Source organism: Camarhynchus parvulus, chromosome 1A (genome assembly GCF_901933205.1).
Source record: "Camarhynchus parvulus chromosome 1A, STF_HiC, whole genome shotgun sequence".
Classification (NCBI taxonomy): Eukaryota; Metazoa; Chordata; class Aves; order Passeriformes; family Thraupidae; genus Camarhynchus; species Camarhynchus parvulus.
The window spans coordinates 56165695-56193433 of NC_044586.1; the positions used below are offsets into that span (position 1 = coordinate 56165695).

At 46.8% G+C, this 27739-nt stretch overlaps 1 protein-coding gene across 1 annotated transcript in view; it reads left to right on the plus strand.

Moving 5' to 3' along the window:
• Nucleotides 1-27739, plus strand: part of LAMB1 (laminin subunit beta 1) — a 42261-nt gene that overhangs the window by 6397 nt on the left and 8125 nt on the right. The window contains exons 5-25 of the mRNA XM_030959339.1: nt 586-774; nt 882-945; nt 2425-2627; nt 3895-4015; nt 4250-4438; nt 4714-4893; nt 5313-5425; nt 6246-6325; nt 8814-8949; nt 11004-11162; nt 11893-12020; nt 12468-12591; nt 13123-13327; nt 13486-13629; nt 13726-13957; nt 14470-14633; nt 15083-15307; nt 16086-16303; nt 16426-16522; nt 25003-25372; nt 27007-27191. Coding sequence (XP_030815199.1) covers nt 586-774; nt 882-945; nt 2425-2627; nt 3895-4015; nt 4250-4438; nt 4714-4893; nt 5313-5425; nt 6246-6325; nt 8814-8949; nt 11004-11162; nt 11893-12020; nt 12468-12591; nt 13123-13327; nt 13486-13629; nt 13726-13957; nt 14470-14633; nt 15083-15307; nt 16086-16303; nt 16426-16522; nt 25003-25372; nt 27007-27191 — 3526 coding nt within the window. The remainder of the gene's footprint in view (nt 1-585; nt 775-881; nt 946-2424; nt 2628-3894; nt 4016-4249; nt 4439-4713; nt 4894-5312; nt 5426-6245; nt 6326-8813; nt 8950-11003; nt 11163-11892; nt 12021-12467; nt 12592-13122; nt 13328-13485; nt 13630-13725; nt 13958-14469; nt 14634-15082; nt 15308-16085; nt 16304-16425; nt 16523-25002; nt 25373-27006; nt 27192-27739) is intronic.

Below are 27739 nucleotides of genomic sequence, written 5' to 3' on the forward strand. Positions count from 1 at the left end.
CAAAAGGTCATGTGGTCAGGCAAAGAGAGGAAATGCTGGGGCTTCTCTGAGCTTCAGAGGTACCTGCTCAGCAGTAACTTCTGGGTGTCAGAGCTGGATGGGAAGCACTGGCAGTGACCTCCTGCTCCCTACAGTAGGAGAGGAGGCCCATTAGGTCCTCTGTGAAAGATCAGGAGAAGAGGTACAGCAAGGAAGAAGGCTCTGCTGCTTTCCACAAGCTGTGGGAAAAAATCTTTTTGTCTCTGTAAAGCCCTACTTTAACCCCCACTTTTCAGAAAGGGTTTGGAATCAAAAAAACTTACAAGTTTTCTTGTTTAAATGTGTTAAAGCACTTGGCCACTGAGAGCCAACTTTTGAAGATGGGTAGTAGTCTATGGTTTGATGAGTGTTATTTCATGTATCTGCCTCTGAGAAGAAAGTGGAATGTCATCAGAAAAGTATTTCCAATATTTCCACATATGGGAAATAGTTGGTGCAGGGAGAGAGATTAAAATCCAGACATGTGGATTGCTCACACTAATAAGATTTAATGTAAATGCAAATAATAATTAACCAAATGAAGTCTTTTGTTTTTCTTACCGTTAGACATTCCGTCCTGCTGCAATGTTGATTGAAAGATCATCTGACTTTGGACAGACGTGGCACGTTTACAGGTATTTTGCATATGACTGTGAGAGCTCCTTTCCTGGGATTTCAACTGGACCCATGAAGAAAGTGGATGATATAATCTGTGATTCCCGATACTCTGACATTGAACCTTCAACAGAGGGAGAGGTCAGAGACAATTTTTCTAATATGTTAATTGTGTAGACTTTTTCCTTACAAACTGAGATTCTCTTATTTTTGAAGCTGAATCTTTCGTTGTTTGATTTTTCCTCCAGGTAATATATCGTGTTCTAGATCCTGCTTTTCGAATTGAAGATCCATACAGTCCAAGGATTCAGAGTATGTATGCAGTTGCCTTTCAGGCTGATTTGAGAGCATTTCAGCACTTACTTGCTTAGGAAGACCAGTAATCCACTAAGTCAAGCATTATTCCTAATAGCAATTCTGAAGTCATGTGAATATCTCTGTGTATGGCTCCTTTCCCTGACTCAGACAGTGATATGCAGGAAAATAAAGACCAGTGTTGCGAACTAAAGAGATTGCTCTTGCACACTTCTTTGGATCTGGTCCTTTTCTTAATTGATCAGGGATTTATTTTCATTAAAGACCCCCTTTCCACCAAAATACATGCAGTTGCCAAGAGAAACCTTAGAATGTGATCCTATAATTGTACAGTATTCAGAAAGCAAATGAAGAGAGCTACAAAGGTACTTATTTCATTGTACTATTCTACCTAAAATAAATGGAGTCATGTTTTATTTTTCAAAACAAAGTTGTGACTTTGGAACAGTTGGCCATGGTAGCACTGCATGGCTGGACCACTCAGATGTGGTCATAAACCACAACTTGCTGTAGTGTTCGTGCATGGTCATGGCAATGCATGAGAGAGCTGTTGTTCAGTGTGGCTTTAAGAGAAACCTTGTGGGGTTTTTGGCCTGAGGGAACTGCAGTGCTGGCCTTATCCTGACCTCTGATTTAATATGCATTCTCAGGTTGGGTTCATGTCCTTCAGTGTAAAGCTACCTGGAGCAAAAGGAAATATGTGAAGTAGAGGAGTGTCTGCTCGTTGCTATGAGTTTAATGTTGGTTTTTTTCTTTACTCAGCATTTTAAAGGAGAAACTGCTTTCATGGGTTTGAAGTGCTTTGTCAAGCCGAGTTCAAGGCTATAAGAAATTACATAGGATTCACAATATCAAAGTAGACATGTGGGTGGTATTAATTACTGCAATATTGTATTCCCATGGATTATCCCTCAAGAAATTCTTTGTATTTGGTCAGTGATGGGGTGTTACTTCTTTCCACAAAGTGTAACTAATTACATTTCCTAGGAAAGTTGGGCATGTACAAAAGAAGAATTATTTGTCTTTGTTTCCAGCTAAGACTTTGTGCAAAAGTCTCCTAACTCTATTGGGTCTTGGTCCTCTTGGCAGCAGTTTCTTGATATCAAGTCCTTACCCATCTTATATTTTAAAACCCCAAAGAACTAGTGTCTTTTAGGTAGTGCTTTTCGCCTTGCCTTTAACATTTGTGTATGTACCTGTGCGTGTCTATAGTAAAATAGACCATTATTTTAAATTATGCTTAAACTTACTAATACAGTTATCAACTTGTAGTAAAATAATGTAATTTCTTTTTTTTTTCTTTTAATTTGGGGAGTATGAAGTGATGTGTAGGTGCTGAAATCAAATCTGATCTAATCTGCCCATAGGAAGCATGCTTAGGAAGTCACTCCTGGCTTCCTCCCATTCAAAATATTATCTGGTAAATAATTCCAAAACAGGCTTGCTGGTTAGCTGTTTTGTGTGTGTCCCCTGCAGACCTATTGAAGATCACAAACCTGAGAGTCAAATTTGTCAAGCTGCACACGCTGGGAGACAACCTCTTGGACTCCAGGATGGAGATCCGAGAGAAGTACTACTATGCCATCTACGACATGGTGGTCCGCGGGAACTGCTTCTGCTACGGGCACGCCAGCGAGTGCGCACCCGTGGAGGGCTTGGATGAGGAGGTGGAAGGAATGGTAAATAGTCACACTCTTCTTGTCTCTGCCTCTTTTAAGTGATTTGAACACAAATATAAAGATGACACTCTGTCCCTCACCTCCACACGCTTGATTTTCAAACAGCAAAGCTGTTATAATTATTCCTCCGTGGCAAACACATCTGTCATTATTGGTATTAATCAAACACATATCTCAGATTAGGTGATAATTGTTTTAACATTCCTTTTCTGATTATGTTGCTGAACTGATGAAACTGAAAGGTAGGAATGAAGAAAGGGAGTGTAACCTTATTAGGTCAGAGACCAATGTATGAGCTGACTTGGTTACCTTAAAATTGAAGTGGAATAGAGGCATCAAAGGCTGAAACACTTGTGAATCAAACATAACCTGTGTTTGTATTAGTCGTTACCAGCTGAGAAGTCGAGGTTGTAGCCCTAATAAACACAAGCCCTGAAGGAAAACCCTGATTGCCTCCATGGTATGCTGCTGCACAAGTGCCACATCCCTTCTGGGGTCTGCTTTTCCCCATGCTTTTTGCATGACAAACCATAATAGCACCCTGTTAATGGGTGAGTTATTAACTGGTTGGAGATGTGGGATGGGGTTGTGGGTTGTCCAGGGCTGCAGGATGCCATCAAGCCAGGTACGCTCCACTGCCCTGTGTTTGGATCAGTGTCTCCACTCAAGATTTGCCTTTAGCATCGTGGCTACAGTGCTGGTAGTGCCAGTGGTCTGTGGCAGCAGCTGTCACACAACCACTCTTGGTCTGCTTGGTGCTTGTTCTGTACACAAGGCAGAGGCAAACCTGGGACTGATGGATAAACGCCATCTAAACTGGCTGTTATCTTTGCTCTGAGAACCAAGGCAGGGCTGGAAAGAGGGCACTGGGCTAGTCGCCTGCTGATGTAAATAGATGCATGTTAATAGCGAATTAACAGCTAATAAACAGCTGACTTTTAGTTCCAAGAGGCTTCTGTGATTATTGGAGCAGAACTGCGCTCTCCTTGTTTATTTCTGAAAGCATTTATTCTGGCACTAGTTCCAGTAAGGAAAGAAGGACAAATTTGTGTGAGGACACCTGGGCAGGTGAAGGACATTCCTATGGCCCTTTATGCCTTTTCTAAATGCAGTTACATGGATTAAAGTCTCCAAAAGTATATGTCCATTATATACTAGCTTTATTTTGCATTCATTGTAGAATGGTTTGTGGTTTTTTTCCTTTTTCATTTATAACCAACTCTTTTTTTCATTCTTTTTTTTCCCCTCCTTTTTTTTTCAATTACAGGTTCATGGTCACTGCATGTGCAGACATAATACCAAAGGATTAAACTGTGAGCAGTGCATGGATTTCCACCATGACTTACCCTGGCGCCCTGCTGAAGGTCGCAATAGTAACGCATGCAAAAGTGAGTTGGAGTAAAATGCAGAGCTGGGTGCTGTGAGTGTTACAGGCTGTTATTTGTGTGTAAAATCCTTCATGTTCTTTGGTTGACACTGATGTGTCTTTTCTGCAGAGTTGCACTTCCCCCAGGACTCTTACTCTGCTTTCTGTCTTTGTTCTTTGGTTGACACTGCTGTTTCTTTTCTGCAGAGTTGCACTTCTTGCAGAACTCTTACTCTGCTTTCTGTCTTTGTCACAGAGTGCAACTGCAATGGCCACTCCAGCCAGTGCCACTTTGACATGGCAGTGTACATGACGACAGGGAACACCAGTGGGGGAGTGTGTGACAACTGCCAGCACAACACCATGGGACACAACTGCGAGCAGTGCAAGCCCTTCTACTTCCAGCACCCCGAGAGAGACCTGCGGGACCCTGACGTCTGCGAGCGTAAGTGCAGCCCCACTCCGCAGGGTGGGAATGGCCTTGGGATCCCCAAGAAAAGGTCCCTGTCTTGGAGGTCTTGAGGGAGCCTGGCTGGGTTTTGTTTTCTGTTTGAGAATCTGGGAACTTACCTGGTCCTTGTGTGTCCAACTCACGTCATGTCTAATGCTTGCAAGAGTGACAGTCTTTCTACACAGCAGTTGAGTTTCAGTAATTCAGTGTGAGACTTGGCCTTTCATTTTGTAGCAGTTAATAACACACATGTGATGCTTCCTTCTTAGCTTGCAACTGTGACCCAGCTGGCTCCCAGAATGGTGGGATCTGTGACCGCTACACTGATTTCTCCACCGGCCTCATTGCCGGACAGTGCCGTTGTAAATTATTTGTTGAGGGGGAGCGTTGTGACCTCTGCAAAGAAGGTTTCTATGGCTTGAGTGCCGATGACCCAGCGGGCTGTCAGTGTGAGTAAAAACATATGTTCCTTTGTGTGTGATCAAAAGCTCTTTGAGGGGCTGTTAGTGCCAGGAGAAGTTAGTTTGTGGGATGGATTTTTTTTTTTTCCTTTTTTTCATGTTTTGCCTAGAGGAAGAACATTACTGTAGATTTGATGTAGCTTGGAGTCCACCAGCCCTTAAAATGGAGTTCACCATTCGATCCTTCTGGTTTATTCAGTGGAAATAGCATAATCCTCCTTATTTCTTTTCAGTTATGAGTCTCTAGGCCAGGGAGGTTTTACTGGGATGGGTGGTGGGCAAAGAATGAAATTAATTTCTGTAATGGGGAATTCAGGAGAAAATTTAATGTATATATTTAAGTTGAACACTGTCTAAAATACGACTCCAGCCCTGCTTTTGACCTGCCTATTTGTATTTCCATGTAGCTTGTGCCTGTAATCCTCTGGGTACCCACCCCGGGGGCAATCCTTGTGATCCGGAGACAGGAAACTGCTATTGTAAGCGTCTGGTGACAGGAAAGCAGTGCAATCAATGTCTGGCAAGTAGTTCACCGTAAAATCAATTAAGAGACACTGGTGTGAGGGGGACTGGAGTGTGGGAAGTGTGGAGCAAGGTGCTGGCCACTGTCTCTGACTGCCTGCTAGCCCATGCCTGGCATTAAGGCTGTAGAGGGCACCTTGAGATGTCAGGAGCCATGAAGTGTGCTGTGTTTTGGGGAGCTGGGATGCATGTCAAGGCAGACAGGAACATCCAGTCTAATTCCTGGGACCATAAGGAGTGAGAGATTAGGATGGTTGCTGTCAAAATGAGGTATCTAGGGCAGTTCTGCTGAAGTCCTTGATGGGGTGAAAGACAAAATGGTCAGGGAAACAGTGTAACCAAAAAAACTGCTTTCTAAACAGGCCATTTTTTTAGGCAGGGATTATTTCACACACATACATTTCGATGTAGTGTTTATGCATGCTGGAGTGTTATAGAAACACACTGTCAGATAGCTGGATGTGTTTGTACAAACACTGAGAAACTCTTATCTAGCAGTGAACTGCATGGAAAAACCAAACAAGTCTGTCTGTCTGTCTATCCAGCAAGCAAGTTGCAGAGTAGCAGCAACCCTACACAAATACCCACTGCCCCATGTGTGGCTCTCTTGCCCTTGAAATGGTCAGCAAGGTGGGAGGAGAGCAGGTAGGGAAGTGCTGTTGGTGCTTGTGGGGGTAGACCCACAGCCAGGGGAGCAGGATCTATGGGTGGTGGGGCAGTCTGGGACAGCTTGGGCTGAGTGTTTAAAAATGTTCCTTTGGGTGAGATGGAACTAAGTGAGCCCCAGGTGACAGTGCTGGTGATGTTTGCTCCTGCAGCCCGAGCACTGGGGCCTGAGCAATGACATGGACGGATGCCGGCCGTGCGACTGCGACCAGGGCGGAGCGCTGAACAACAAGTGAGTCTCTGCCCAGTCACCCTCCTGTGATCACCCCCTTCACCCAGCTTCATGTTTTTGTAGCCAGAGCATCCAGGGCTCAATGTGCTCTGGGGGAGAATGTTTGATACCCATCTTTCTGCTTCAGAAGGTGGTAGATCTTGATTGCAGCAAGGGGGCAGGGGCATCCATGTCTTTTCTGTGCTGAGCAATCTCTGCTGGTGCCACTGGTGCAAGTGGACATGTAAAGCTGTTTTTGGTGTAGCTCTGCCTTTGTCAGCCAGGGTAGAAGCCAGATGTGGATTAAGCTCTGCCTTGGCTGTAACCTAGGGTATGGTCCATGTCAAAGCTTTGCTCTTACAGGATGAAAGCAGGACTCAGGCATGACATGGACATGGACATGGACAGTGACATGGACATGCTGGTCTTGCTTTGCTCCATTGCTCCCACATCACCGTTTGGCCCATCTGTCTGTGCTAAGACACACCAGTGCTATGGGAAGCACACTAGCTGCACAGTACTGCTCTGTTGCCCTAGTGGTGCTGCATGGAGTAGGATGTGGATCTGGAAGTGCCCACTGGGGAGATGGACATTTTTTAGAGAGAATTGTAAGTTTTGAATATGCATCCATCAGTATCAGCATGGAAAGTCGTAGCTTAGATGCCCTGTCAGTGGGGTGCTGGGTAGTCAGCCTGCTCCTCTGACCAGAGCAGTTCTCTGTGTGCTAGGTATGTGTCTAACTCCTGGCTTGTTAACAGCAGCATGTTCTTTTGCTTTTTTTTTCCCCCTCTCCCCTTCCTTCCACAAACCCTTTGAAATGTCATACTTTTGTCTAAAGCCACGGAAGTTTCCCAAGGGGTTCAGAGAGCTGTTTCCCACTGAAGCCCATGGGACCACACTGGGGGAGTGTGGGATCATCTTGGTGTGTCTCCCATAGGTCATCACAGCCTACAGACACCCATCTGCATCAGGGACTGCCGTGGGAATGTCCCACGGGCCGTCTCTCCTGTCTGCTCCCAAGTGAATCATTAGCCCTTGGCAGACAGCAGTGTGGATCTTAGGGATTATTTACTCCCCCGTGCTCGCTCCCTGCGCACAGATGGGTTACACCACACAGCTCAGGGCAGCTCCCCCAGCACAGCTGCTTCCAGGGCTTTGGGGTAACAGCCCAGCCGTGGCCCAGCCTGTTTCCCATGCACTGAGCCTGGAGATTGCAAAACCATGTGGGGAGGGGAGGTGCAGCATCCTGGCAGGGGCAGGCAGCAGCTGTGCTCCCCTCCAGCTGCAGGAGCACCGCAGAGCCCAGCTCTGGCTCCTGCCTTGGCTCTCTCACGTCATCAGAGCTCCTCTCCTCAGCTGCTGAATTGCTGCTTCCTGGCTCCCTCTCAGGGTGTGGGATGCTGGGCCTCGCCCAAAATTCATCCCTGTGGTATAACCCAGGTGGTGGAATTATTACCTCCCCAGAGGGGAAGCTTCCCAGCTCCTCTTCTGGGACAGCTAAGGCACTTCTGGCATCTCAAAGTGAACATTTAAGACAATCTCTGCAACTTCAAAACACTTTAAGTTAAAAATTACTCTTTGTCTGGAGGCTCGAGGAGTCTGGAGATTGTTCATGGAAACCAGAGGCATTTACCTTTAGAAAATGTTTCTAAATCCCACTCTAAAGAAAGAGGTGTATTTTGGTGGACCAAAAAACCTTCCTTTTAAGAAATGTGATTGGTTGTGTGCAAAATTGCAATGTGCTCAAGGGTTCTTTATGATGCAGGACAGACTCTCTAGGGACAATAGAACAGCCAAAGGCAGTTTGGGGATAGAGCTGTATTGAGTAAAGAAAATGGCTCATTGTGAAAGAAAGGGAAATCTGTGTGTCACTCTGGACAGACCTTCTGGTGGTGGCCCTGACTGCCCCATGTCACTGGTTGTGTCTGTCCTGCTCTAAAGCAGTCAGGGATGGTTTTCCTCCCTGGGTAGCTGCTGATGGTGACCTGCCTGGATGCTTTGCAGCAAGTGAGAGCAGCTCAGCATCCTGGGGCATGTAGGTCATGCCTGAGACCATACAAACAGATACACTGCCTGTATGGCTTGCAAGCTTGGAGCCCAAGCCTGCCCTCAGCTTCAGGGCAGATGTGCCTGTTGGCTAGGTCTGCTGGCAAGTAAAGCTCCCAGAACTTCTATGTCCCAGGGAACCACTGCATCCATAGCATGAAATCCTGTTGCCATCCAAACAGAGGAAACTACTTGCAAACTGCCTACTGGAAATGTTCCTGGTCCATGCTTACTTGCAGCCTGAGCCTGGATGTTGTTTTGGAGAGTGAGTGTTGGGTAGAGCCAGGTCTGTACCTGTGACTGTGCTGCCGTGTTAGTAGTGCAGAGCTGCAGAGCCCAAGAGCCTCTCCTGTGTGCTGTGTCCTGAAGTGCTTCTCCTCCTGTGTCATTTAAAATGTCATAGCTCCATTGCTGTCTCAGCATAGCCAAGATCTGTTGTGAATTCATTGCTCTTCCATTCTAGCTGCTCAAGTGAATCTGGCCAATGCGAGTGCCGGCCCCACATGTTTGGACGTCAGTGCAACCAGGTGGAGCCTGGCTATTACTTCATTTCACTGGATCATTACATCTACGAGGCAGAGGAAGCCAACTTGGGCCCTGTGAGTAGCAGTTTCAGTGGGCTGGAGTGTCTGGAGAGCTGTGGGAAAGTTGTTTCACCACTTGGCTCTTGGAAGTGTCTTTTATACTCTGCTTGTTTTGCAATTAAAATGTGGAGAACACAAAACTGAAATGTATCAGAACACCATTAACCTGTAGCTTTTCAATCTTAGTATCAATAAATAGTGGAGTAACTGAGGGGGGAGGAATTGTAATTTTTCTTTTTAAGCCTGTTTTTTTGGATCATGACTGTACAGTTAGTTTTCTGTCACCATCCCTCTCTATACCCCACCACATCCACTTCTCCTCTCGTCTCAAGAGAGGTGGGACACAGACACTGGCTCTTCTCTTTAGTGCCACTTCACTGGGAGTGAACAAAGCACACATTTAAGCACATTGCCACTGTCTTTATAGTTTCTGTACATCAGTAACATATATTTTATTAATGACTAAAACCATATTGGTTGTGCAAAAAACTGTTTTTGTAAGTGAGGTTGCCTCTAGCTTGTTCTGCCTGCTGGCATGGTACAATAGGGTGTCTGGCTCTTTCTGTTGCCCATCACACAGCCTTGCTTTCAATTCATTAACAGCAGCTAGGTGATTATATCAATCACTTTTGCCTCCAGCAAGGAGACAGGGAGATGGAAATAATGGTTTCTCTAAAGCCTGCCTACAATCAGGGCACTTGGTGCCCTAATTTATTTATTTTGAGCAAAATGCAGCCACTTTGCAGTTTCAGCCAAGGCAGAGGAGTTTTTGCTTTCATATAACTGCAGAAAGGGAAGGCAGCATAGAGCAGAAGTTGTACCACAGCAGAGGGCACATGAGCTGGCACAGGGGTTTTTGGTGCATTTGTGTCTGCCCAGCTGGAGAGGTGGTACCTGAGGCCCTTCCAAGGTTCAGTGATGGAGAAGCCCAGCACAAAAATCCACCCTGCCAAACAGAGCAAGGGGATGTGCTGCTAGTTTGCCTTTTGAAACCTTGAGAACAAACAAGTTTTAAAAACACCAATATTGAAAAGCTTTCTCACAAATCTGATGATAGAATAAAACTGTGAATTCCCAGATAGGGGCCCAACACAAGATAAAATGCAGTGCCACAGGGTTGCAGGGATTGACAGGCAGTGCCAAGCGCCTGTGCTCCTACAGCTGCATGCCCTCGCTCACATCCTGCCTGCCATCCTTTCTGGGGAGCTCTGATCTTTGTGCAAAGCCAAAGGCTGGTAACTTACAGCCAGGCTCTATTCAAAGAGTGTGAGAATACATGAGGGGACATCCTGAAGTGACACGTATATATGTAAACGTTTCCTTGCATTTTATCCCTTTCTACTGAAGCAGTTTCCTTAGGAATGTGCAGGATGTTGTTCTATGGAGAGAACTATTTGTGGATACAGATACATTTGAAACAGGAAATTTGAGCATCATGTTTCTATTTTCTGTTACCTTTTTCCTCTTTGCTTTATATAAAAAACAGATAAAAAACCTGACACCTCAGACTGAAAAGGGTGACCATGTGTTGCTTTGGCTAGGAAATATCTGTCAGTGATGAGGATCTCTGTTCTTTAGTGACACTCTGCTCATTAAAGCCACGATCTGCTTTTCCAATGTTATTTTGAGCAGTGCTTTGGTTTGAAACAGCCTTGTGTAGTCAGGGAGCAATTAGCACTCAGGCTTGGGTGGTTAATGGAGCAGTGATGTGCCACTGCAGTAAATCCTACTGCTACAAGTGCAATGTGGAAATCTGTATGGTGAATGAGATGTCATAGCTGGTGCATTAGTTACTCATAGCAAGTTTTTTAATTTAATTCTGCACCAGAGAAATAAATGAAGAGTTGTGCAGTCTTGTTTTATCTCTCTTGCATTTGTAATGTCGTTAAGTGAAAGGGCAATGGTGTGCACACATACGGATTTGAAAGAGAATTGTGTTGTCTGGGATGCCAGCAGTGGATGCTGCAATCCAGAAGTCATCCATCAGCAGAACCCCACACTTCATGTACTCCCATGGGACTTGAAGATTTAATGGATCAGTACTGAAATACCTATTCCCTGTTTTGTAGGGAGTGAACATAATAGAGCGCCAGTACACGCCAGACCGCATGCCATCTTGGACAGGCATAGGATTTGTGAGAGTCCCTGAGGGGGGACACCTGGAATTCCAGATTGACAACATCCCCTACTCCATGGAGTATGATGTTGTGATCCGCTACGAGCCACAGGTGGGTCTGTGAGTATGGGCACTGCTGCCTCCCAGCAGGTGCTGGCTGTCCTGGTGCACAACTGACGTGAGCATGGCACTTTATGGAGTCATCAGGGCTCAAAGAAAGGACAGGTGCTCAGCTAAATGTCTGAGATGTGTGAAAATCCAAAATGATGTTGACTATTGCTAGTACTAATTGCTTTATAGTTTGTTTCACTATTGCATTGTTTCAGCACCTGTTTAATGAGCAAATTAAAAAGTCACAAGTCCCATCAGGGCAGATTAGACTATAAATTTGTTATTGGCCAAATCAGATGGGCGGTGTGCACCTTAGGAAGCAAATTGCCCATCTTGGATGTTGTATGCCTGCAGCCAAGAGTTTGCAAGCAGTTGGCTTTGATAATTCACAGAGTGAAAGGAAAGAGAAAAATCCCTCCATCTCCTTGCCTGTTGGCAGCAATTAACTGCAGTGAATACTCGCATACAGGACCCAGAGGTGAGGAGAGAGGAGTCACCAAACCCCCTGGTGATGGCATGATGCAGATGGGGCTGCTGGCACCTGCTCCTTGCTCTCAGCCCACACCTGCAGCTGGTAGATGCCCCATGGATGCTGCAGCTGCAGCCCCATCCTCCCTGAAGCACCGTGACCACCCTGTCTGTGCTCACAATTTTCCTGGCCCGAGCTCTGGATGGCTCCAGTAGTTTATGATTATTAGTTGATACTGATGAGCCTTTTTTTTTCCCCCTAGTTGCCTGATCAGTGGGAAAAAGCTGTGATCACTGTCTCACGCCCAGGCAAGATTCCCACAGGCAGTCGGTGTGGCAACACAGTTCCTGATGATGATAATCAAGTGGTCTCACTGTCACCTGGATCCAGGTTGGTATAACTGGATGGGCAAAAGGGGAGAAAAAATAAAACATTTAAAAATGGAAGTACAATAATGTAATGTTTTCAGTTTGCTGTAACCTCTGTGAAAACAGGTGAAAAATAATTTCCAGTGGGTTATAAAAACCACATTTAGTGGTGTGTCTGTAGACTCAAAGCTTTTAAGTTTATTCTCGTATTCTGATAGGGTTTGTTCACTGAGTAGAGGGAGGGGGAGGTGTTTGCACAGCCTGTGAGTGAACACTGGTTTGACTCTTTACCTTGCTGATAACCTTTTCCGGTTCTGACTTCCACAAGCCTCCAAACCGCCTCTCTCACGTCGCAGCTTTTGTTCTGCTGGGTCTTGGCTGCTTTCTGTTATCTTGATTGCTCTATAGGGGCACCTGAAGTGCTTTATGGTGACTTTGAAGTAAGGACTGTTTCCTGTTCCTCCTTCAGATACGTTGTTCTCCCGCGGCCCGTGTGCTTCGAGAAGGGGCTGAACTACACCATCCGCCTGGAGCTGCCCCAGTACTCCTCGGTGGACACAGAGACTGAGAACCCCTACACACTCATTGACTCTGTGAGCAGAATTCATTTCAGGGATGCTTTTAAAAGCCTGGAAGTTTGCATCTCCCCTGGCATGTGTCTGTGTAAATTCAAAGTAGTATTTTGCAGTGTTGTTCCTTACAGCTGAAGTCAGATTTCAACTGGACAATGTAATGCAGCATAGGTTTCTTCAAAAGTTCTGCCAAGTATGTGAGCTGTTCTTCTGCTAAGAGGCTTTGAGGTATTTTGCAGGACTGCAGCTAGTCCACAGACCTCTAGTTTCTTTGGGAAGGCTAATGTGTGTCATGTAGGTCATGAAAATCAATGACAGTGTTAATCTTCTTCTTTAGAATGGATAGAATTTGGTAGATTGGGTAAGAATTTGTCAGATACCAGAAGTATTCCACCAAAACTAGAGAAATACTGTCATTTACCTTCCAAATTCTGTCTGGCCGTTTGTTTTTTAACCAAAAAAAGGCTAGAAACTGGGATAATACTGAATTTTAACAATTTTGGTGGAGGCTCTTTATAAGTAGTGACACTTTGTCATTGTAAAATTTTGTAGCTTGTTCTCATGCCATACTGCAAATCGCTGGACATATTCACAGTGGGAGGCTCAGGCGAAGACGTGGTCACGAACAGTGCTTGGGAAACTTTCCAGAGATACCGGTGTTTGGAAAACAGCAGGAGTGTTGTGAAAACTCCCATGACAGATGTCTGCAAGAACATAATATTCAGCATTTCTGCACTACTGCATGAGACTGCATTATGTACGTAACCATCTACTTGTAGGGCAAACCGTGCCTGGGGGCTGGATGGCGCTTGCAGGCAGAGCAGTTTGCATGGGGAAGGCGTGTGCATGGGATGAGGCAGGGGATTCATGCCTGTGCCACAGTGCTCACTTTCTGCAATGTTTTTCTCTGCTCAGCATGCCAGTGTGACCCGCAGGGCTCCCTGAGTTCGGTGTGTGACCCCAATGGAGGACAGTGCCAGTGCCGTCCCAACGTTGTTGGAAGACAATGCGACAGATGTGCCCCTGGCACCTTCGGGTTCGGGCCGAGTGGATGCCGACGTATGTTAAACCCTTGGCTCTGGGCTGTGCTGTGCTTGGGGCCCTGAGCTTATGGCTTGTCATGGGAACTCAGCCCCTCTCCCTCTTTCCTTGCAGCGTGCGAGTGCCATGCTCGAGGCTCTTACAATGCCTTCTGCGACGTGGAGACGGGCCAGTGCCACTGCTTCCCTGGGGTGTACGGGCGGCAGTGCGACCGCTGCCTGCCAAGCTTCTGGGGCTTCCCCAGCTGCCAGCCCTGCCACTGCAATGGCCACGCTGACGACTGCAACCCCTACACCGGGGAGTGCCTCAGCTGCCGGGACCACACAGCCGGACACAACTGTGAGAGGTATGGCACCTGTGCCCTTGCCCTGGCCCTTCTCCTTCCCCACGGCAACGTGGGCACAGCAGCTCAGCTGTTCCTCTCTGGTGCTGGTGATCATACAGGTGTTAAGCCACAGCAAAAGTCCCTGGGCCCAGGGAGTCAGAGAAGCATTTGTAGTCCTGGAGATTGATGGGAGTGGGTATCCCCTCTTCCCTGCCCACAGCCTTGTGTCTGCATAAGTGACCAAGAGCATGCTGCAGGACCCCAGGCCTTTAGCAAGCTATTGCAAGCCTTCTGAGAGGTGTTGCAGTGGCAGGACTGATGTTCAACCTTCAGTGTCCTCCTCCTATGCTGGTATAAACCAGGCAAATTTGTGTCTGTGGACACAGCTGCTAGGAGTGTGAGTGGTAAGGGAGAGCCATAAGGATGTTTCTGCCCTTTGCTCCTTCACAGTGTTACAAAATCTGAGCTTATGTACAGCAAGGCTGCAGTGTGTTTGCCTGCAGTCCCTGCATGCTGTATACTCTGTTGTGCAGGTGCCAGGCTGGCTACTATGGAGACCCCATCCTGGGATCAGGTGACCACTGCCGGCCCTGCCCTTGCCCTGATGGCCCCGAGAGTGGACGCCAGTTTGCCAGTGGCTGTTACCAGGATCCAGTCACACTGCAAGTCGTGTGTGTCTGTAGCGTGGGATACATAGGTACTTGGTGGCACTGTGGAGGGGTGGCTGGTTGGGTTGAACCCCTCAGGGAGAGGATGTGTTCATGCGGGTTGGATGTGACCACAGCACCAGTGGGTTGTTGCAGGGGGTTGCCTCACTTGGAAGGTGCCAAGGGCAGAATGGTTTGTGTGGCTGGTGCCAGCATGACCATGAACCTCATCTGCAGCAGTGAGGGATGACTGGTGCTGAGCAAAGGGTTGACAGGACAGCACTGGAACCGAGGGGATGAGCAGCATGCCTTGGTGCCCTGGGTGGTACCATCCATGCTCTGCACCAAATTACCCTGGTCTCACCAAGTGCTGTCTCTGTTTCTTTAAACACAATCCAGTTAACGCCCCCCCAGTAATGGTCTTTATTGCCTTGCTGGTGACGGGGCTGCGCCAGGGAGCCGTGATGGCCATTCCCAGTGTGCCTGTTTGTTCAAACAGGCAGTCGCTGTGATGAATGTGCGTCTGGCTTCTTTGGGAGCCCTGATGAGGTTGGTGGCGCCTGCCAGCCGTGCCAGTGCAACAACAACATCGACACCACTGACCCAGAGGCCTGCGACAAGAGGAGCGGAGCGTGCATGAAGTGCCTCTATCACACCGAGGGGGAAAACTGCCACCTCTGCAGAGAGGGCTACTATGGGAGTGCCCTGCAGCAGGACTGCAGAAGTGAGTGCGAGACATGGCTGCAGCCCCAGCACCAGCCTTGTCAGGAGCAGCAGTGGGCAGCTAAATGCTTTTTACCTGGGAGCATTTGGGTGGAGGGAAAACCTTATTACTTCCAGCTGGAGCTGCCTGCAGCTGCCCTGTAGCTGGGTGGGGCTTCTGGCTCTTTACCTTTGAGAGGGAGTTCAGAGACAGCATTTACATTTGCTGAAAGGAGGGAGGATTTTGCAGGAGGGGGGCTTCTTACCTTCTTGCTAACTGTCTCTGTTTATATCTTCTCCAGAGATAAAGTGGTGGGGGGAGAGTTTGTGGTTTGACAGTGGGAATGAAGGCCGTGACAGGAAGCTGAAATGGGTGGTGGGGAGGCAGACCACCTTTCCTGTGGCATCAGGCACAGCCCAGCAGGACAGGGGTCACCGAGCAGCTGAGCTCGCTGTTGGCCAGTTGACCACTTCAAGCACATCTGCCACCATAGCTGACTGAGGAGAGCTGGGCAGACCTGGGCTTTGGTTCTACAGAGGGAGGAATGGAGAAGAGCAGGGAGGGTTGGGCTGGTTGAATGAGGAGGGCTGGGGCATGAGGAGGGGGACATGAGGAGGGCTGTTGAGCAGTGCTGGGTGTCATTCAGTGTTAAGTCAGCCAGGCCTGGCCATTGGCACTGGGACATGCCAGCATCTGCCCACACCTCTGTGGACTCAGAGAATAAACTAGCTGTGGAGCTGGGGCAGTCTGGTAGTGAGGGGCAGGTTGACACAGAGGTGCCGTGCTCTCTCCCTCACAGAGTGCGTCTGCAACTACCTGGGCACGGTGCGGGAGGACTGTGAGGGCTCGGAGAGCTGCCGCTGCGCGGCAGCCACGGGGCAGTGCCGCTGCCTCCCGAACGTGGTGGGGCAGACGTGTGACCGCTGTGCCCCCCACACGTGGCGCCTGGCCAGCGGCACCGGCTGCGAGCTCTGCGACTGCGACCCCGCGCGCTCCCTCGGGCCTGCCTGCAATGAGGTGAGGCAGTGCGGCCCTGTGCCCGAGGCGCGGCCCTGTGCCCGAGGCGCGGCCCCTGCTCGGGGCAGGCTGAGCTGCTGAGGGCTCACGTCTCCTGATGGGTTTGCCTTTGGCTTTGACAGTTCACAGGGCAGTGCCACTGCATGCCGGGTTTTGGGGGCCGGACCTGCCGGGAGTGCCAGGAGCTCTTCTGGGGTGACCCAAGCGTGGAGTGCTTAGGTGAGTCCAACCCTGGTGGCTGCTCCTTTTGGAAATGTTTTTGTGGCTGGGCACACCATCACACCCTGCTTCACTGGGGCACCCCTGCTAGCAGCAGCCTACTTGAGCCTTGGAAAAGAGGGACAAAGGCATGGTGAGGTCTGCCCTGGGGTTTTGGTGCCTTGCAGGATGGGACATGTGGCAGGAGCCCAGGCCTGTGCTTGTCTGTGTTTTTCTTGTCTGACCTTTATTTAGAAACAAACCTCTCTGTTTAGAAGCAACTCTTCCTTAAGGGTAAGATTGCAATGCTGTCAGGTAAGCCAGCACGATAAGAAAACATATCACAAGCATTTGAGTTTGAGAATTGTTCTGGAAACCAGTTTCCTTTGTCTTTCAATTGCATGTAGCTGAAGATGCCTGTCTCTTGTGCCTTCTTACAGAGACTGGAGATTTTTTATTTAGTAGGAGACTCTCTTTATATTTCAGATAAAAATAAAGGAGAAAGCAGAGACCATGCAGTGGGTTAGCCATAGGTACATGCTGCAAAACAGAGCACCATGAAGTAGGTTGTTTAGAAAACTGGATGGCCTCTGTCCTTTCATTATAAACAAGTCTGTTCATTAGCTGGAAAAGAAACTTCAAACATTGTCCAAACCAGAACAAACTTGTATCTCTGATCTGTTCAAATAGGAACCCTTGCCAGGAGGGTTTGCAATAGATTTAAGGTATTTTTTCCTGCAGGGAGGAATGTGCTTGCTGTGGTCTTTAATAAATCCCTTACAATAGAGATACCTTAGAGCCCATTATCTTGATAGATAGGCAGGTCACAGCTACTTGGTTACTGCAGCAGATGAAAGGACTGGGGAGTTGCCCCAGTTCCTGAGTACATATTGGGTTTCTTGGGGGAAAGGCTGCCTTTCGAGAGGCTGTGTGTGTTCTGACATGGGAAGGGGTGTGCTGACCCTGCTGGCTCCAGGGCAGGGATTGTCTTTTGCTATCAGTTGTCTCCATCAGGGTTTATTGATGGAGTCCATCTGCATACCTTATCAGCAGGATTTTGCAGCATAGCATAATTTCTGATCTCTCGTGGATTTTCTGCTGTCTTTTGAACATGTGAAAACCTGCTTTAATTTTTCTGAAGTAAAGAGACAATATATTCTTCAGAGCCTGTTTTTACCATGTAAGATCTACACTCCCTTTCCAGTCCACCATCCCTTCTGTGCCCTAGTGACAGAGGAGACTCCCTCGGGTGGAAAGGCAGATTTTCCTTCATGATTACATCCAACAGGAGGTCCCTGTGGCAGGTGGGGAGAGCTGCTGCCCAGGGCTGAGCAGTGGCAGCCTGCAGTGTGATGCTCTGGACAGGCTCCAAGCATGTGCTGGCTCGTGGAACACATCCAGCCGGGTGGTGCTGCAGGCTCTCCTGGTGTGCTGGGGTCAGTGCCTCCTGCCTGTCTCCTGTCTTTCCTTGGCAAGAAGACAATTGACTCCTCAGCCCTCATTTAGCCCCGGGGAGTGAGAGGTGATGTTCAGGCTGGCAGAGCTGCAGCTGCTGCGTGGGCAGGTAGCAGCTCTCTGGGATAAGTGGGTTGCAAGCAGAAAACCGTGCCGTTTAAGGAGCTGCTGAGCAGCGTCCCTGGAAAACAGCAGAGATCTGGCCTGCAGCCAGTGAAGCTGGAACTGAGACAAGGCTTTGTCACAAAGATGTCTGCTCCAGTTGCAGGGAACATGTGGACTCCTGCCATGGCATTTGCCACCTGGCGTGTTCTTGCTGGCCCAAGCAGCCAGTATGGCCACATTTTGTGCTGCATTCAGGAGCAAAATAGAAACCAATCTGGATGGGGAAGAGCAAAAACTCTGAACCATGTGAGTGTGGACATAGTCTTCACCAAGCTGGTGCAGAGGTGTGGACATTGCTCCCAAGGACTCTAGCATGGGATCCTCCACTCTCTAGGGCAAGTGGGTTCTGCTCAAGGTTGGAAACCACAGGGTGAATCAATTACTCCAAGGACAGTGATGTGAGATCTCTTCACGAAAGGTCTTCAGGTTGTTGGCATCAAGAAACACAAGCTCCTGATGAGAAATGGAGACCATACTGCTCATGTGGCTTTGACAAGATTTACAATACTAAAAAATCCCAAGTGCCTGCAAATAAACTCTGGACATAGCTGTGTGGAGATGTGCAAAATGGCCCATTTAAAACAGGCTGGGGCTGCAGCTCTCCATGGGTTCTTAGGCACTTGCAGCAGCAGCAGTGAATTGTGGATGTGGCCCAGGGTCCCAGTACACTCCAGGAGATACCAGGCTCTAGGGCACTCTTCTCTGCCATCCCCAATGCCAGCTGCTGCCTGTGATGTCTCTTCTAGAAACCTTGTTTAGATCAGACATGGTGAAGCAGAAGCCAAGGAAGGCAGGTTTTTGTACCTGGTCTGGGTGCTGCAGCCCCCTACTTGGAGAGAAAATATCATCTGATGTCTCCTCTCTGCACATCCACAGAGATCACACTGGCACCTCTGGGGCCAGCTGAGGTGGGTCACACTGGCACCTCTGGGGCCAGCCTGTGTTTGGACAGCATCATGAACCCACAGCACTGGCTGCACTTCAGCACCCACAAATGTCCACTGGGGATTACACACCACAGAGAGCCTGTGGCTGGGTCTTCAGGGCCTGCTTAATCCCTGTGCTTTGAAAAAGCACAACATTCTCTCACTGAATTCAGCATAATGCCTGAAACAAGCACAGCAGAGGCACAGAGGATGGGGAAGAGCCCAGCATTTCTCTTTTGGCCTCATGCAGGTCCCTGGGAGGATTACAGTGGGCAGGAGCTGTGCTGTGAGCATCGTCTGCTCTGCAGGCAGTGCCAGCCCCTTGGCAGGACTCTTCTGCCATTGCTCCAGCCTCGAGCTGGCTGCAGCTCTGCATGAACCTGCCTGTGAACGTGTGTGTGTGTGCATAAAAATCCTACCTAAGGGAGTAAATAATAGCACTACAGAGTTCATCAAATTCAAGTCTCCCAGGCATTCTGCTGGAGCTTCTCCAAAGCCTGGCAACCCAAGTGCAGGACTCAGCATGCCGAGTTCTGCACCAGCATCAACAAAGCACATCTCCAGCAGAAGGCTGCAGGTTCCTGGGAAGCCTGAGATGTGGAGTGGCTGCAGATGCAGCTCAAACAATGCCTTTGCACAGTAGATACTTTATGTTTCATCTAATAAGAAGGAGATGACAATTTTACTGTCATTACTGTTGTAATGAGTTGAACAAACAGACCAGAGTGCAGTTGGTAGGAGGCACTGTGTGAGATGTCCTGTGTTGGACACGAGTATCAAGTCTTACTGTAAAATCACAGAACTTAATTGAACTACAATGAAAAAAAAAAGTCATGCTTTTTGTCAAATACACAGTGCGTACATTGACAAGAATGTTGTTTTTCTCAGTTTTTAGTCTTTGTTATATGGCTGGTGCAGGAACAGCTGTTCACTAAAAATTACCCTATTGCCATTTAAGAATAAGTTTTGTAGTCTTAAAATTTTAACACCTGGATCTTAAACTAGTCACATAGGCTGCTTTTGTAGGAGATGTTTTTGGTGTTCAGAGATGTCTTGTTTTCTTCTGTGAGAAGTGCCTAAAGGAAGTCAGACAAATTCTGTGCTAAAGAAAATATGATTTTCACTTCAAGTTTCATTATTTTAAATGACCTAGGGTCATAAAATGTGTATTGATTATTTCCAGAAAACTATCCTTTTGGCATGGTCTGCTAGCATGTTAAGATGTAGCACAACTCCAGTAATTTTAGGCTGGGATCTTATCTTACTTAACATTCCTACTGAAAATCATAATGCTGAGGAGTTAGCACTATGCTTGCAGGGTAACTTGAATCAATAGCTGATTATTCAGAAGAAATTTGCCAGCTCTGCAAAACTTTCAACCTTAAAAACTGTTGAATGGTTTTCTTATCGCAGTGCCTCACTACCACTGGGAAATTATGCCAGGAAATCATGTTTGAACAAAACCTTTGTGTTTTTTCTGTGGAGGAGTTAAATATTTGATGCTTGCCGCCCTCAGTCTCAAGCAGTAAAAAAATATTTCTAGAAAAATTATTTCTATTCAGCGTAGGATGATGTACAACACTTATTTGTTCCTGGCATCCCCCAGTAAGGAATTGAACACTGATACTGGTCTTCATACAGCCCATTCAGTATCCATTCTGTCACCTCTGCTCTAGTATCAATGCTTTGAGACACCTATGGATATTCAGTGTGTGCATGCACATACGTGCACATGCCTTACATGCCTTTGTAAACAGATGCAGCTACAATCCTCATAATCTGCTAATCAGCAGATCCTGACTGAAGAATTTGGCTTAAACTTTTCCAAAAATATGCTTTCCCTGAAGTTGAAATATGCCACAAAAGAATCACTGATTGAGTTACACACTCAGTTAAAGAAAACAATACGCCCAGTTCCAAAATGACATTTCAAAACAGAAACCTATTGTTTAATTTAGTAAATGCTCCTTTGAAAGCCCTTAAATCTTGGGCCAATGATTTCAAAAGACTTCTTTTCCTCCAGTGTGTTTTCCATGGGAGGTACTGCTATGTCCTGCTCTGCTTACAGATTTGAAGCCTGTCTAACACTGATCTTCAATGCAAGCAGCAGTGTCTGCATTAACTTTCAGCCCTTCACCTTGGCTTTGGGCCAATCTGTCTGCTTGAAGGGAGACTAATCAACCATTTGTCTTGAAAGGCATTTCCAACTCAAAGTGGTCAAGGCATCCAAGTATCTTGAAGTAAACTCAACATCTGTTTGATTTTGCAGTGCAAAATTAACTACTTTTCCAGTTTCTTGTCATGTAAGCAACATAGGGAAGCAACATAAAATGAGTTTACAGGACTTTGTCTTTCCCTATACCACATATAAGTAGAGTATAAAGCTGTTGGTAGCTACTAAGTCACATCTGAAACATCTGCAGGCACATCTGCATCCCTAGATGTGCCTGTATGTTTCTCATTCTTGAACAAGTTCAGATTAACCAGATATATGCTAACACTGGATGTGTTGTATTACTCAGGTCTTACATCAGATTTAGGAGTGTGCTGGTTGGAGCCAAAATCTTCTGAGCAAAGCAATACTTTGAAGGTCATGTTTGAGTTAATCTGTCAGATACAGGACTGCTTCTGAATCCCACCATGGCCATAGGAATAGTTGGACATAACAAGGGAGGTGTTGGAGGAACAAGAGCCTGCTGTGGCTAGAAGTGATGGTGGGTGCTTTGATCAAACATGATACTGGGCATGATGTGCTGGATCCCTCTGGTGTTTGCTGGTGTTTGCTCTGTTTCTAGCAGGTATCTCTGGTATTCACGTCCCAGTTCATTGGCAGTGATACTAGAATGTCACAGGAATTTTCTGGTGCATGTGCAACCACCATCTTGAATGATAGATATGTACCTCAGTTGTTCTTCCATGAGCTCTTTGCCAATCCTGTGCCAGTCTTCTCCCCTGTGTGCCAGCTCGGAGGGCCTCCTTTCCTTTCACATACATCCTGTCACTGTCACTATGCTTTTGTTCCTTTAGGATGAAGTCATGCCCTTTAGTCAAAGAGACTGAAGCCAGCAGGTTCTTGGCAGGCAGGCACTGCCTGAGGCAGAGGTGAAAGCTGGCACTGAGCTATTTGCCTGGTGGACTGCAGTGTTCAAGGTGCTACTCACTATGGAGAAGGCTTTACATGATCTTAGCTTGGGCTTGCTTTCCTTCTCTTGAGAACTGGCCACAGCTGGAGTGAGTAGAGAGTTTGATCCTCACCATGGCATATAGGGAAGTGGTTCCTCTTCAATGGCCTTGAATGTGCTCCTTGCTGGGGTGTAAAGTGCCTGGTGGAGGTGCCCAGGGCACAAGGTACAAAACTCATCCACTAGAGGTGTTAGAGATGGTTAGGGGTGAAATCTGGTGTGATCCTGTATATGGTTAATTCTTGGGAAGATAATGAAGAGAAGGAAGAGCAATAGGAAGCCAGTGCTTTTGAAAGCCGTTCTATATGCACTTCATGGAGGGGACTGAGGTAATTCAGAGCCAGGATTGCCTACTTGTGGGCTTGATAAAAAAAATCTTAAAATGGAGAAATAAGACACAGTAATGTTTCTAGCTGTCTTGTACAATTTCTCATGGTGGTCCTGCAGAGCTCGGTTTGGGAGTTTTGTAGAACTGTATTCTTCGAACTGTCATTCTACATTTAGAATAAATTACTTCTTTGCTCTTATCATCCCCCAACAGGCAGCTATGGAGTTTGGGTTTTCATTTTCCAAACAGTATGTTAGTACCTAAATTATTTTCTCTTCTTCCCTAGTATTTTCTGGTTCCAGAGATTTTGGAATCACTTTACCATGTAAATGCTACTAAAGCCATGTCACCTGGTTTTCCTAAACATGCAGGTATTCAGGAGTAGAATTACCAATATGGGGTTACAGGGGTTTTTTTCATATTAAGCCTTTTAAATCTGCAAGTAAATATAGTGATCTGATTTGCCAGCAGCAAGTATTCATGTAACTTGATCAGACCTCAGGATCTTTGAGAAAAACCACATGCCATTTAGCCTCTTTCTATACAGAGGAATTTGGACAATTCATCATTATACCAAGGGCCTTATTAGTTGACAGAAGGGTTAACTGACCTTCAAACAGGAACTCAACGGTTTGCCTGCAGGGAACATATTCCATGGTGAGTTGACTACTTAAGCACTTTCGATGTAAAGTAAAAACAATCTCTTGTGTCAGGGTATAGTTCGAAGAACAAAAGACCGTTTTGCTCAATTGTGCAGGCAGCAGAAGTTATTTTTGTCTCTTGCCTATCATATTCACATTGTACAAGAAAGTCGTTTTGTTGAGGAGCGATTTGTTCTGCTGGGGCTCTTTGTGTAATTTTTGAACTGAAGACCACCACTGTGTTCTGGCATTGAAGCAAACAATGTACAGTCTTGAAAACAGCTTTGTGTTTTGCCCTATTTTCAAGGGGGCATTTGCTTTGAGTGTGTGAATTGATTTATGGGCCCTTTCGAGCCATTTAACTTCCTTAGAGAATGCCTGGTAAATGGATGTGTAAGTGAGGGGTTTTATCAGGTATGCCAGTCCTTTTCCTGTTTAGGGAACATGTGCTTGACCTGTTTTGGTTGCACTCTACCATAATAATAGGTAGATGATGTGCATATTTTCAAAGCCTCTCTTTTTTTTTTGCTTGCTGCCATCTTTTCATTAAAAAGCTTTGCATGTTGATGTCCTCTGCTGCTGCTGCCTCCTGAGCAGGAAACTTGTGTTTCCAACCTGAGTTGGAAACCTGTGTAATTAAGGAGGTCAAGTGGCAGCCTTGATGAATGGAAATGCTTCTCCTGATAGCATTATTGTGTACAAAGCGTCTGTACTTTCAGCAGCGACAGTGCATCACTGAGTTAAGTGAGTAACTTCTCTCTGATGGGTTAGTGCCAAAGAAATGCATTTCATGAAGGTGTGAATACTAACTCTGAAGTCAGTGCTCAGTGTGAAATAGTTTTTAAAAATTTATAAATCTGTTAAGTGTCCTCATTTCCACTGAGGGTGACATTGAGGGTGACAAACAGTGTGTAGGCTCTTGGTCCTTAACACCTCAAACACTACATGTGTTACAAACAAACACTGCCCATGACCACATTCTTTGTTCTATTCTACTTTTCACTGCCAGATTTTTTTTTTCTGATTTTCTGTATACCCAAAATGTCAGCCCAGTGCCAGGCTCCTCATTGTGTGTTGTGAATGTTTTCCCACTATCCATGGCAGGAGCATGTTCTGAGCCAGTCCCTGTACCGCTACCTAGAAGATTTCACAAGGGCTTTTGCTCCATAGATTTGTCCTGTTCTTGGAAGCCAGTTTCACTTTCAGCACCCACAGTGCCTTATGGAAGAGAGCTCCTCCACTGAACCAAGGGCTGTGTAATGTTATCTCCTTTTAGTGTGCTCTTTGTGGGAGGTGCAGGGGAAGGTGGTTGGGTTATGATTTTCAGGATTCCTCACCTTAGTGTTACTCTTCTGCTGGAGGAGACAGTAAATGGCTGTTCCTAGGTTCAATTTTCCTTTTTCTCTCATGGTTTGCTCTTAAACCCTCTATGTGCCTGCCTGCCACTTCTTCATCCCAAGAGCCTTGCTCTACTCACTCTTCATTGCAGGAGAGAAACTGGGGTCTATTTTCAGTTGCTATTCAGCTGACATATGAACATTGCAATTGGTGTCCATCCTTGCTCCGTTATTGTTCCTATTTCCAAGATGTGCAAATCCTAATCTCCTCTAGAGTTATTTCCCCATCTCTCTCCCCTTTCTCACTCAACACTTGCTTCCTTCATACAGGAGTGATACATCCAATTAGGTTTTTATAATTGAGACACTGACCACATCTGTATTAATTTCACCACTTTATTATAACTGATTTTTTTCCCACCCTGCCAACATCCATGGCTTTCACATGTGCCTTTTTCTCCTCCCAGCATGTGACTGCAACCCTCGTGGCATCCAGACCCCCCAGTGTGACCGTGCCACAGGGCAGTGCATCTGCAATGAGGGGGTGGAAGGGCTGCACTGTGACAAGTGCTCCCGGGGCTACTCGGGCGTCTTCCCTGACTGCGTGCCCTGCCACCAGTGCTTTGCCCTCTGGGATGTGATCATCAGCGAGCTGGCTAATAAGACCCAGCAGTTCTTGGACAGGGCTAATACCCTCAAAATCACTGGACTCACTGGCCCATACCAGCAGACACTCAGCACATTGGAGGAGAAGCTCACTGAAATTAAAACCATCATCGCTCAAAATCCAGCAGCCGAGCCCCTGAAGAACATCGGGAATCTCTTCGAAGAAGCAGAGTGAGTACAGTTGTAGTTATATGGATCAGTGTGTCTTGGGAAGAAGTGGGAGTTCCAGTGAGCTGGGATTTACTTAAGTGACTGATGTCCCCATGCTGGGCTGAGGGCACTCAGGCTGGGTGAGGGTGCTGTGGCTCCTGGGCTGCTCCTTCCCACTGAGCAGAAACCAGGGAGCAGAAACCTGGTGGGGCAGGCAGGAGCAGTGCAGCTGCCACGTGCTGGGCTGGGTTGTCCTGCTCCCACTGCTCTCCAGGCAGCTAATTACCAGGGAGCCACTCATGCTTGCCTTGTGCTGCCCCAGGGCAAAGGACAAACACTGCTATTATGTGAGAGAATGAAGAGGGGGAGAGATTAAATTCCTGGATTTCCGCGTGTAGCTGATGAGTTGGAAACTTGGGCTTCTTTCTGCTCTCTGAGCACGTGTTGGGGGAAACACCAGGTTTATAACAAGGATGTTTCCTTTTTGTTTCCTTTTTTCTGAGAGTAGAAGCCTTGTATTTTCTTTTAGGGCTAAGCATACAAAAGATGGTAGTCTGGAGATGGGGCAGTGTAACATTAAGTAGGATTACAGAGGCTTTCTAGCCCTGTCTGCCACTGCTCCAACTTGCTTGTGCTTTGTGAAGGGAACTGCACAAAGCAAAGGGGCGAGGATTAAAGCACAAATGTCTCAATTAGGAACAGTTTGTGTCCTACAGCTCCCCTCCCTCCTGCTGGAGAGCTGAGGGTTGCTGCTGCTTCTGGACTCTGTGTGTATTGAGGGAGATCAGAGCAGCTGAGGAGCTGCTTTTCCCTGACATACCTTAGGTGTATCTGTTCTTGCTCTCCTCTGGCTGTATAAGAAGTACTGGGCTTTGGAGGAGTCCTGGAAAACAGCAGGCTGGTGGGCTATTGAGAGAGCTGTAAATCGATCTTAAATCTTAAGTACTGCCTTGATTCTTTCAGAATGAGGAAACGCTTGGCTTGAGGGGATCACCATGGATGGGAATAGCTTCCTATGCCCACTTCTTGTTCCACAGCAGCCTTGACATGTAACTCACTTGCTTTTCCTTTTAGGGTTATCCCGCTAGCTAAAGCCTGCTCCATGGCTCAGAGTGAATGCTTAGAGCAGGAGGTTTTCCTTCAAAAGTCTGGTGGGGAAGGATCTGTACAGAAGAGTTTAAAGAATCCATTGTGCTAAAACTAAGGCTCCCCCCTCCCTGCTTCCTGAAGTTCAATTCTCTCTGATGAGCTCGTAGTAATCAAAACTACATTTGAGCTGTGTGGGATGGGAAGCAAATTATGTATGGATCATAGTAGTCAACTCTGACCTATGCAGTTGCCATGATACAAGAGCATTACTCCAGTCCTCTGGAATCTCCCTCCAGTTAATCTTACACAATGCAGCTGTTTTCTGAGCAATTTGGCACTTTGGGTTTATAAATGTGCTGTAGATTAAAAAGTAGGTTTGTATAATAAAGGAAACAAAACAGTATTCTAGGTAGGCATGTTGTTACAAATCACTTGGAGTTCCACTGAGGGAGGACGGGTCCTGCCATGGGAGAAGCTGGGTACATCTCTGGCCACCATGGTCCAGTGAAGTATGAGGCATATGACACTTCTTCCTCCCCGTGCTGAGTCCTGTGCCTGTTTTACAGAAAGCTGACAGCAGATGTTACAGTTAAGATAGCTGACATAGAAGAAAACCTGTCAGCCTTATCAGCAAAGAGCAATAGCACAGACACAGACCTGAGTGCACTGGAGACAGATGCCAAAAGTCTGGACCATGTCGTGAAAGAGCTTGCAGAGCAGCTAGAGTTCATCAAGATCTCTGATGTTCGGGGTAAGTGTCACAGGGAGGGGGAGAAAGCAGCAGGGTGGCCAAAGATTTAATTAGTGCATGGGTTTAAGTACCAGATTAATCTTCTAACTTGTAATAAAACACAGTTCCTCAGGGACAGGTTCTTTCTGTGCATTAGCAGAGTTGCTGATGCAGCAGGAATTTTTGCCCCCTCATCCGGTCTCTATTCCTCTGCATGTTGCAAAGCTGGCTCAAATTCTTGGGGCATAGAATCGTCTTAAGGTATCATGCTGAACATTGTAGATGAGACACAATAGAAGAAAGTGCACCACAGATTTCAAGATATGCCTGGACATTCCCCTTGCTCCCTTCGGTCTGTTAAATTGCTATTTCTGGGTGAAAAAAAAGCTTGTGGTAAAGGATCCAGTTCTCCTGACCCACCCAAGCCTGGCATGTCCATTGGCACACTGAAATGGGCCAAGAATCAAAATCTGCTGGAGGAAGAGGAATGTCACCAGATTATTTGGAAATCCGGAAAGTTAACTTCAAAGAAAGTATTTATAATTTTTCTTATATATTTCCTGGTTTTC